At 47.5% G+C, this 11906-nt stretch overlaps 1 protein-coding gene across 2 annotated transcripts in view; it reads right to left on the bottom strand.

Annotated features, from left to right (window-relative positions):
• Positions 1-11675, bottom strand: part of MAPK8IP1 (mitogen-activated protein kinase 8 interacting protein 1) — a 76359-nt gene extending 64684 nt beyond the window's left edge. The window contains exon 1 of one of the 2 annotated variants that reach the window (XM_077286915.1): positions 11480-11675. In XM_077286915.1, coding sequence (XP_077143030.1) covers positions 11480-11565 — 86 coding nt within the window. In that variant the 5' untranslated portion in view covers positions 11566-11675. The remainder of the gene's footprint in view (positions 1-11479) is intronic. The other variant, XM_077286916.1, reaches the window with a different exon arrangement.
• Between the last annotated feature and the right edge of the window lie 231 nt (positions 11676-11906).

An 11906-nucleotide genomic window follows, 5' to 3' on the forward strand; every position in this document is an offset into this window, starting at 1 on the left:
GACTCGCTTTGTCAGTAATTGTTGAATCTCTAACTCTAAGGCCTGTTGTTGGGCCAGAGTGTCTAGTGATGTTACAATAAAACGATCTGGGGGAGTCTTCAAAAATTCTAATCTCAAGCCTGCCCCGACTACCCCCATTATCCAGGCACTAGATGTTATCTTCTGCCACTCTGCTGAGAAGAACTTTAATCTTCCACCTACTGGCAGACCTGCTCTATCTGCGTCTCCGTCTTGAGAAAGATGAAGGGTTTTTATAGTATCCACCTTTCTTTTTCTGATCCGACGACTCCCAGTCACGATTATATCCCTGCTGGTCTGACTGGAACTTCCTGAAGGGCATGCGTCTCCGGAAGGCGTTCCTAAAAGTGGGATTAAATGCTTTAGGAAATCCCTTCTTTCTATCTTCCGCCTTTGCAAGTATGTCATCCAGCACCGAGCCGAACAGGTACTCACCCCTACACGGAATAGAGCACAACTTGGCTTTAGCCTGGGCATCTCCCTTCCAAGACTTTAGCCAAAGCGCCCTTCGGGCTGCGTTTGAGAGCCCCGCCGATCTCGCAGCTAATTTCAGGGAGTCGATTGAGGCATCTGCAAGGTAAGCCGCTCCTTCTCTGACCTGAGACAGGGAGTTCAACAACTTATCCCTAGGTGTTTTTGATTTAAGTTGTTCTTCTAGCTGCGTCACCCAGACCATGATTGACCTTGCCGTACAGGTGCCTGCGATTGCAGGTTTAAAGGCTCCTGATGATGCTTCCCACACTTTTTTAAGAAGCATGTCAGCCTTTCTATCTGAGGGATCCTTAAGGAGTCCCACATCTTCTAATGGTAGTGAGGCAGTTTTTGAAGTAGAGGCTACTGCCGCATCCACTTTCGGGATTTTTACCCACTGAGACAAGGTGTCATCTTCAAAGGGATACCTCCTTTTTGCAGCCGAAGGTAAGAACCCCTTATCCAGTTTGTCCCATTCCCGTCTGACTAAATCTTTAATGGTCTCAACCACGGGGAAGGCTTTACGATTCCTCTGGTTTAGTCCTGCAAACATGATCTCCTGGGTGGTTTTTGGCTCTTTGCTCTCTGCCACCCCCATCGTTGTACGGACTGCTTTAATTAAAGCGTCCATATTTTCTGTGGAGAAACAAGGTCTTCCTTCCTCGTCCGAGGAGGCCGATGATGAGGTGTCCGAGCACTCGCCCTCTTGTAATGAAGGGCTGGAATCAGATATCACCTCCATGCTAATTTTTTCATGCCGCTTGGTTTTAAGGGATGATTTTATTTCCTCCCTAATTACTTCCCTTAAATCTGATACACGGAGGGGAGCTTCTTCCTCTAACGTGCGGCATATACACAACTGACATAGCTTTTTTAGATAGGTGTCAGGTAGTGGCTCCGTGCATAGCGCACATTGCTTATGTTTGGATTTTGAGGTCTTTTTTCCCTATAAGAAAACATAATACAGGGGACAATCTGTATCAGTCAATGGTTCAATATAAAAACTCACCACTGCTGATGAAACAATAAAGTACCGGTTTTTGAGGGGGTGAGATGCGACGTGACGTGCCAGGGTCCTGCTGCCCGCGTGCCACATCTCCTGCGTGAGATCTGCTGCTGCTCCTTTGCTCACCTAACGGTCGGTGTTCGGCGTCTCCTGTAGAAGACATGCTGCCGCACACTACTCACCAAGCGCTGCCTTCTTTTCAAAGGTCCCGCGCTCTTCCTCCCGGCCTCCTCCGGAAGTCGTTCATCTACTTCCGGGTCACAAGCGCCGACATCTTTCCAGCGTCCTGCGCGCGTGGTCGACCCGGGGCGGCGTGCCTTCCCCCGGGAACGCCACTACGACCGCTCTCTCCACCGAGCCGGTCCCTGCCAGACGAGGGGGGAGGCTGAACACAGAACCTCCCCCGACGCTGCTTCCAGGCCCCCGACTCTGCCGTTCTCACCCGGACACCGCACAGAGGCTTGGCGGACCTGGGTAAGCTGACCTGTAGGCTCCCGCCGTCCGGACAGGAACCCAAACTGGAGGGCGAGGGGGGGCCGCCCTTTTTTAACCTGTAGGTTCCTGTCCGGAAGGTGGGCGGATCCCCTCTCTCGTTGTGGGTGCTGTCGTGGCGATAGGAAAAACTGAGTTATGTCAGAAGTATCCTGTGCGGCCATATATAACAATGTGTCCATTTATGATTTAAAGGGGTTTTTAATTACTATGTAAATAAAGCTTAGAGTGAACCGTTATTTCAGGTAAATATTCAGAATAAGCTGTCATATGTATATAACGCTATCCTCACATCAGCCATAGACTCAGTCGCCCCTCTCATGCATGGCAAAGTGTGACAAATCAATAGGCAACCCTGGCACAACAATCTCACAAAAAAAACTTCGACAAGCATCCAGGGTCGCGGAGCGGCGTTTGAAGAAAACACGCCTGCCAAACGACTTCACTGCTTTCAAACAAGCTACACTCGCCTTCAAATTAGCCCTCACCTCTGCTAAACAGACCTAGTTCACAAACCTTGTATCTTCACTATCCTACAACCCAAAACAACTGTTCAGCACATTTAACTCTCTCCTCCCCTCATTTCTTCTGAGGAGTTTGCCACCTACTTCAAAAAATAAGATCGACCAAACAAGGCAAACCTTTACTGTTCCAGTATCCCAACCACTCCATATACCAGACCTCTGCCCTTCCCTAATAACCTCCCTCTCCAACATCACTGAAGGAGAACTTACCTCCTTTCCAAATCACACCTCACCCACCTGTGCACTTGACCCCATCCCTTGCCACCTGCTCCCCAACCTCACTAACATGCTCATTCCAGCCCTATCCCATATCTTCAACCTAATCGCTATGTTCTGGTACCTTCCCCTCTGCCTTCAAACATGCCACCATCACTCCCATCCTCAAAAAAACTAACCTTGACTCAACTGCTATGCCCAGCTATCGCCCCATATCACTGCTCCTGTTTGCTTCAAAACTCCTTGAGCATCATGTCCATGCCCAACTTTCCTTCCACCTCTCATCTAACTCTCTCCTTAACAACCTCCAATCTTGCTTCCACCCCCACCACTCCACCGAAACTGCCCTGACCAAAATTACTAATGACTTATTCACAGCCAAAGCTAACAGACAGTTCTCCATCCTCCTCCTTCTCGACCTGTCCTCTGCCTTCGACACTGCCTACTGCTATAGATTCTTTTTTCCCTTGGCATCAAAGACCTCGCCCTGTCCTGGATTGCCTCATACCTTTCCAACCGCACATTCAGCATCTCCCACACTACCTTCTCATCCCACCCTCTCTCTGTTGGTGTCCCTCAACTCTGTCCTGGGGCCCCTACAACAACTCAAAGTCCCATGGCTTCCAGTACCACCTGTATGCGGACAACAATCAGATCTACCTCTCTGGCCCAGATGTCACCTCTCTGCTGTCCAGAATCCTGGAGTGTCTATCAGCCATATCCTCCTTCTTCACCTCTCGCTTCCTAAAACTCAATGTAGACAAAACCGAACTCATCATCTTTCCCCCATCTCGTGTATCCCCCCTACCTGATTATGGTAAACGGCATCACGCTCTCTCCCGCACCTGAAATCCGCTGCCTTGGGGTAACTCTCGACTCTGCCCTGTCCTTCAAACCGCAAGTCCAAACTCTTGCCACCTCCTGACACCTTCAACTCAAAAATATTGCCAGAATCCATCCCTTCCTCTGCCCTCAATCTACTAAAACTCTTGTACATGCCCTCATCATCTCCCACCTCGGCTACTGCAACACCCTCCTCTGTGGCCTCCCTGCTAACTCTCTTGCACCGCTCCAGTCTGTCCTCAACTCTGCTGCCCGCCTAATCCACCTCTCTCCTTGCTACTCCCCTGCTTCTCCCCTCTGCAAATCCCTCCACTGGCTCACAATTCCCCAACGAATCCAGTTCAAACTACTAACACTGATCTACAAACCCATCCACAACCTATCCCCTCCCTATATCTCTGAACTAATCTCCCGATATCTTCCCTCACGTAATCTCCAATCCTCCCAAGACCTCCTACTCTCCTCCACACTTATTCGTTCCTCACACAACCGCCTCCAAGATTTCTGCCGAATATCCCCCATCCTCTGGAATTCCAAGCCTCAACACGTCCGATTATCCACCACCCTCGGATTTTTCAGACAGAACCTGAAAACCCATTTCTTCAGAAAAGCTTACAGCCCGCAATAACTATTCTGCCGCCTCACCAGTCACCACCACCCGAGCTGGTGCGTCACCAACCACCTGTGCTGCCGCCTCACCACCACCAGAGCTGCCACCTCACCAACCGCCCGAGCTGCCGCCTCACAAACCACCCGAGCTGCCGCCTCACCACCACCCGAGCTGCCGCCTCACCACCACCCGAGCTGCTGCCTCACCACCCCCAGAGCTGCCACCTTACCAACACCAGAACAGCTGCACCCCCGACCTTCTGTCTCTTCCCCATTATCCCGTAGAATGTAAGTCCGCAATGACAGGGTCCTCTCCGCTCTGTACCAGTCTGTCATCGCAAATTTGTTTACTGTAAATGATATCTATAACTCTGTATGTAACCCCTTTCTCATGTACAGGACTATGGAATTAATGGTGCTATATAAATAAATAATAATAATGTGTGTACATTAAATTTCTTCCCAACTGCAGACCCTTCTCTAAATTTAAGTTGTCTCTGCGAAAGTGGAAGTAAGAATAGCTGCTACAATGTCTCCAATACACAGCACACACAGGCATGAAGGGTTCCTGATCTCCTGTCATTATATAGCACAGTCAGAAGCGGCAGCACAAAGGGCAGAAGAACTGAGTAGTGTAGCTGTGAATCCAGTTCTTGGGTGAGATATAATGCTTACTAACAAGCAGCACCATGCAGGACTTTACTCAGCAGTACTGAGCAGTGTAGCTGAGAATCCATCAAATGGGTAAGATAAAACAATTATCTGATGGCTTCAGCCACTTGGAGGGCATTTTACAGAAGTATTGAGCAGTTTAAAAGTGAATCCAGCACTAGAATGATATAAAACACTAGAAAGTAGCAGCACAAGTCTCTATCTCTCACTACTCCTCCCTCCCCATTCCTTTAGACTGCAATGAGCAGCTGTAAACTAATCCCTAAATGAGCTGGCGATCACTTTTAATTTTGATAAAGATGGATTTTAGCTGTAGTTTAGAGCAGATGATGAATTAAGGAGTCGGGAAAGAGTAAGAAGTGGCTCATAAGTGGAGAAGGAAGCAGATTTCATTGAAGAGATATATTACGGAGTTTCTTATTTTCCTTTTTGAAAAGAAGTGGTGAAGTGAGAAGCTGCAGCTCCATCTCCCTCCTCCCCTTATAATATATTATACTATTCAGTTTATTTGTGACTGATGAGGTTTCTGAACTTTACAGAGAGCCTGCAAACAGGGGAGAGGCAGTATAGGCTGTGTGACATGTCCACAAATTTGAGCCTTCTCCTTACCATTAGTGTGAGGTGCACAATGGGGGCACTTCTTGCACAGGAGCCCGCTGCTGCTTTAGATACATTTTTTTCATGATTCTTAGAAAACATCTAAATGGAGAAGTCGGGGACCTCTCGGCTGCTTGATAATGGATCGCTACATCTCCTCATTGCTTCCTACTCAAAGTAGGTCACTCAATATTCGTCCTCTGGAGAGGTAATCTACTGCGAGCAATGCTCACGTCTCATGCCTATAGCATTCGCACTGTCTGGATAAAAATTAAGAAAAACACTGCTGCAGGGGACGATTCCTCTCCCGTCAGAGCACAAACTCCGTGTGATGGTGTGATATGCTATGTGGGTATCATTTTTGTGTATATTTCTATTTTACTGATTATCATGGTGTTACTGTATCTTGTAGGATGAGTTGTTATTTGCCATCCGATATTCTCCCCACAGCAGGGCCGGCCCGAACGTATAGGCGAACTAGGCGGCCGCCTAGGGCGCCGACCCTAAGGGGGCGCCAGAGAAAAAATAGAAAAAATTATAAAAAATCTTTTCAAAAGGCAAAAGGTGTATGGAGCGGAGCTGAATGTGTATGAGGTGTATGGAGCGGAGCCGTGTGTGTATGAGGTGTTCGGAGCGGAGCCGTGTGTATGAGGTGTACGGAGCGGAGTCGTGTGTGTATGAGGTGAATGGAGCGCAGCTAAATGTGTACGAGGTGTACGAAGCGGAGCCGAGTGCGTACGAGGTGTATGGAGCGGAGCGCGTGTGTACGGAGCGCAGCCGCGTGTGTAGGAGTAGCTATGTGTGGCCATTATACGGTACGAAGTATCATGTGCGGCTAATATACAGTATGGAGCATCATGTGTGGTCATTATACAGTATGGAGCATCATGTGTGGCCATTATACAGTATGGAGCACTGTGTGGCCATTTTTTTTGTTTATAATTATTCTTTATGAAACAGTGTGATCAGCAGTGCTAAATGGGTGTGGTTGGGACGTGGATATGGGTGTGGCTAGTTATGAATGGGTGTGGTCAGAGGCGTGGCCTAAAATTTGCCGCGGCGCGCTTCGCCTAGGGCGCCGTAATTTCTCGGGCCGGCCCTGCCCCACAGTTCTGTATTGTTATCTCTCCACAGGGTCAGTGAATAATGTTGTTTGCTAATGACATATTGAACTAGCTTGTTGAAACAATGACCCCCTGTAGTGCCTTAACCCACCAGGCACCTTTGTCAGGTGGGGGAGGCCTGAAAACCACCCCAACCTGTTTGACTACTCCTGGACATAAGGAGAGGACAGGAGCTGGGGGAATTCAGATCCTGTGTGGACCCATGAGGTGAAGACAGCACTTCAGAGAGAGAAAGAAGGGAATATGGACTGTTATCCTCTGTGCTGGATTGTTGGACTTTTATCCTGTTACTGAAATGCATTCGTGTTCTGGAATATTTAATCCTTTGTGTGATGGATCGTATATATGGACCTTTTGTGTTTTGCCTAAATAAAGGTCTTGGAATTGTTCACTATTCTCTTGCTCTGTTGATTGTGTGATACCGGAGAAGGAACCCGTGACACTCCGACATCAACAGAACAGCAGAATTAAAAAAGAAAAATGTAACAGCGTTGCAATGGCACAGGCCGGCATTGTATCCCTTTTCATACTGACTTTGTTGCAGGTTTTCTTGGAAAAAATGGGGCAGATTCCAGTGGATTTCTGCAAATTTATATCAAAACCAACACATAAGGAATGAGGAGTTTCCAGAGGATTTGTAAGCGGTGTAAAATTACATGAATCCACCATTAGGGGATGTTCACCAACGATGAATTACTGATGCAGAACTGTCACATGATTACTACCCGATCAGCAGCAAAACTTCAATTTTCTGGGTGGAACTTATAGAAATAAATCTGCGGCTATTTTTTTTATGCATCTGATATCTTGGAGCCAAAAATATACATGGAAATTCTCTGTTGCATGTAAAGGGTGAAAACTACACGGGATGCGGATTGTATGGAAATGTCAGCACAGAATGGGACCCAAAATCCGCGTGCGATGCAAGGAGTGTTAAAGGGGCGCTGGTCTGGTTCAAATGCACCCTATGGGGCTGCAAGAACTGGGCTCTGCAGGAACATGGGACTGAGCGTACACCCATTAACCCATTAGTTCGGGTCAATACTTCAGGACACAAACTAAGTAAAATGGACAACTGCCCCTCCCCCACCACCTAATATACAGATCCATTATTACCCCAATATCCTCTGTAAGACACAAACACATCGCTATCTATTAGTTATTCCTCCCACGCAGCAGACACAACTAATTTAATCTTCCTTGCTGATGTCTCATTACTAATGGTATAATCAACGAGTACGGACAAAATGCAAATATAAAGCGGATAGAACTAAAATAACAGAGTAAAACTAGAATTTAAGGGCTTTTCCAGGATTAGATAAACATTGCTGCTTTCTAATATAAACAGCGCCACTCCTGTCTACAGGTTGCGGCTGGTAATGAAGCTCAGTTCCATTGAAATGCATGCGACTGAGCTGCAATTGCAAACAGAACCTGTGGACAGGGGTGGCGCTGTTTTTGGAAAAAGCAGCCTCTTTTTATAATACTGTTGGAAATGTGAACAATCGGCAAACTGACGACTCAACAGCTGAAATAGTTCAGTTTCAACCACTGGTGGACACAGACAGGAGAGGGCCCCTGTGCAAGGATAGAATATGAGCCCTTTGCAGTCCAATAGATCATCATAATGCACAATTCTGCCCACTTTGGAGGTGAAGATGGGCCCCTTACCTGTTGGGCCCCTGTCCGCTCCTTGGTTTACCTGTCAGATCCTTGGGAGGATAGGCAGTAGTAGATCTCTCCGGCCACCACTCATGTCCTACCTGAACAGGCTGAGAAAGCGGCAGTAAAGATTACAGGATCTAGGTGACTCAGATTGGGGAGAAAAATCACATGCAGGAGGAAGCTGTGAAAAAAGGATCGGAGAAACTCTGATCCTGGCTGTTTAACCCTTGTGATAAAGCGGTTAATTGATCTGCAACCTCCAGGGGTTAAATGTGCCAAATCTGCAAATGGAAATGTACATTTCAGTCCTATTTGCATGGTGCATTTCCAACCACTACATTTGCAAACACATTTGGATACCGGATGCTGTGAACATGTACCGATCCGTTGCAGGAGGAGGAAACGCATGCCAAACCACCAAGATGGGGGATCCATTGTGATTGTGAGCCCCCTCCTAGTAACATGTACCACTGATGCAGACCCTGCGGCGTCTATGGAGCCTGTACTGAATGGGTATCATCTTAGGTCGGTCCTAAAGCTGGTCCTTATCTCCCCCCCCCCCCCCCCTCCCCATCCTCAGCCATAGTCCCATATTCTCTAATCCTAAAGGGAGCAACCCATTGTAATTTTTTTTACTTTGGGGGGCTCCTTTTCTCTGTTAGTGCTCCCTGGACATGGTCGCACATTGGGGCATAGGATTTAGGGGCAACTATGTAAGGACCACCATAGAGGTATCCGGTCTACGACAGGTTTGCTTGGCCATACGTTGACAGGCTGATTCCATAGGTGCCATTGGCAGACACAGACAGGAAAAGGCCCCTGTGCAAGAACAGTATATGGGCCCTTTGAAGCCTAATCGCTCACCATAATGCGCAATTCCACCTGCTTTCGAGCAGCATGTGGCCCCCTTACCTCTTGGGCCCCTGTGCGGCTGCCCAGGTTGCGCCAATGATATGTCCACCCCGATAGGTTCTGTGTAAAGGTAAAGCTGGATTAGAAGGGAGTCCAAGTGCCTCCTCCCCGACTGTCCCTCACTGCCATCAGTCTGGGCCATTGTAGGCTTGATGGGGGTCCGCACATGTGTTTCTTGCTTTGGGGCCCCATGTGGCAGAGACTAATACAAGTCAGTGGTATTACAGGGTCCAGGGAGCAGCATCTCCCTCTCCCCTTCCTCCTGTGACCCCCCAGGACGAGGTTCTGCCCGGATCATTATGTCCTGCCGGAGCTGCTGGTCATTATCACAGACTCCTTTAATTGCTCCATTGCTGGATCCAGTCAGGCTGCAGTAACAGCTAGTGAAATGCATTCATCCAGCAAGGAAGCGATCAACAGAGCCCTGGTGACAGCACAGAGCCGCAGGCACCCTCATACCAGGAGCTGGTACCATCCACTGCCGCACCAGGGCATGGACACTGCCCCAGCATACAACACAGCTGGAGAGAATCTTCCATGGGTCTTCAAACTGGGTAGAACTACAAGTCACAGGATTCTGTGCCAGACCATGCTAGCATTAATTGTCCCTAGTCAGTAACAGATGTGAGATATTAGTGTAGACGCAAGCCATAATGAACCACGCATTCTGCAGTTCATCATTTTGGATGTAACTACAAGTCCCAGCATAACATCAGAGTAATCTAAGGTTATTAATGATTGCATATAATATATGAGACACATAAAACAGATGCACCATGTAATAAGTTGGTTGGTGTAGGACTACTAGTACCAACAAGCTGTGATAAATTACAGCAGCATGGGTGGAACTACAAGTCCCAGCATATCATCAGAGCAATCTAAGGTTATTAATAGCAACATGAGATCTAAACTATATGAGACACATAAAACAGAGCAGACTGATGAACCATCAGATCATTCAAAGTAGAACTAAAAGTACCAGCGATCCGTTAACTATTGGAGCAGCATAGGTAGAACTACATGTCCCAGCATAACCACAGAGCAATGTAAGGCTATTACTGGCAACATATGACATAAGAGACATATTAAACAGGAGACAGAAATACCATGTAGACATTTTGATTGAGCGGGTCTTTAGACACAGTAGAACTACAAGTCCCAGCACCTAATGTGATATCCAAACACATTGTGATCCGTAACAAACTAATCAGCGACAAGGCGGCTACATTGCTGCGGAATATGTTGGCGCTATAGAAGCAACAGGAAAGAAATTCTGTGTCTCTAAAGCTTGGGTAGAACTACAAGTCCCAGAATAGGCCAGGCGACTTATGACTACAGAATACACACAGCAGAATGAATGCCTGTTGGAATTACCAGTTCCAGCTAATCATGTCTGAACATGTTGGGACACACAACACACAGCTATAATGTAGGGGGGGGGGGGGGGGGGGGGGACTACTAGTCCCAGCTCACCCCAGATCCAAAAGGCTTACATCATTCAACCAAAGAGAGAGGTGACTACTCTCCAATCCTGATAGCTGGTGCCATATTAATGGCAGTGATATCACAGCTGGAAAATAAAGCTTGAAGGGCACATGACACATGACAGCCAGGGAAATAATTACCATCACAATTACTGCTTCTGTACAGGAGAGCCCCAAGGTCCCCCCAAATTCTGTAAAAAAATCACTAATGGAGCAAAAATTCTACAGCAACATCAATAACAATAGAACAATAGTGATCTATGTGGGTCAATGACAACAATGTAACAGATGAACATTCCAAATTCTAAGGGGTGGAGCCTGTGCATCAAACCCCCCCCCCCCCCCCAAGACTCTAATGCTCCCCCAAATCTATGTGTAGGGGGGCACTCTAACCTCCAGTGACCTCACTTCCCCATGGATTTTGCCGCCTGCTGCCCCCTCCCACACCTGTTAATCTACAATTGGAATATACAGGATGCAATGTTACGCTAACCAGATCAGTTTAACCCCTTCTCTGCTGCAGATGTGCATGTAAACTACCCCCATCTCCACCCCCCAGGAAAAATACTGTATATATATATACACACACACATATATATATATATATACATACATACACACACACACACACCACACCCAAATAGATAAGGGCCTGATGCTGAGCTATAAACATTGGTCCTCAAGACATATTGGATAGATGATAGATAATGGTAACATTTCTATTTCCATTGCACAGGAGCAGTGCACACAGGAGACTGAGCACAGTAGGTATTTGCAGAATAAGCAGCACCCTTCCCCTCCCCCTCTGGGAGAGCAGATCTGAGAGCTCACAGCCATAAAATGTACCTGAAATGTGGGGGTGATGCCAGGTGCAGCCCCAGAAATGGAGAGGAGCCAGCTGGGGTAGTGCTTGCCTTTTCTCTCTCCGCCATTCTGTCTCTGAGATGCTCAGCCCTGAACAGGGAGAGGGAGGAGGTGGGAGCAGAGGAGGAGGAGGAGGGAGATGCTGACAGGTAGCAGAGGAGGAGGACCAGGTTCAGGGGAGAGGATGAGGGTGACAGGTGGGTGGAGGAGACAGTAACATGTACTATGGCCACATTATTACACCTTCCTTCCTCTCAGGTTGCTCTTTGATACATTGTATCCAGCTGCATTTCCTCTGAAATACAAACAAACAAACAAGTCATCATCATGTATGGATATTTTCCTTCCATCTTCCTCTTTGGTTTGAAATGTAATCCAGTTATTATTTGATGCTGGGAAAGATTGATGG

This window comes from Ranitomeya variabilis, chromosome 2 (assembly GCF_051348905.1).
Source record: "Ranitomeya variabilis isolate aRanVar5 chromosome 2, aRanVar5.hap1, whole genome shotgun sequence".
Lineage (NCBI taxonomy): Eukaryota > Metazoa > Chordata > Amphibia > Anura > Dendrobatidae > Ranitomeya > Ranitomeya variabilis.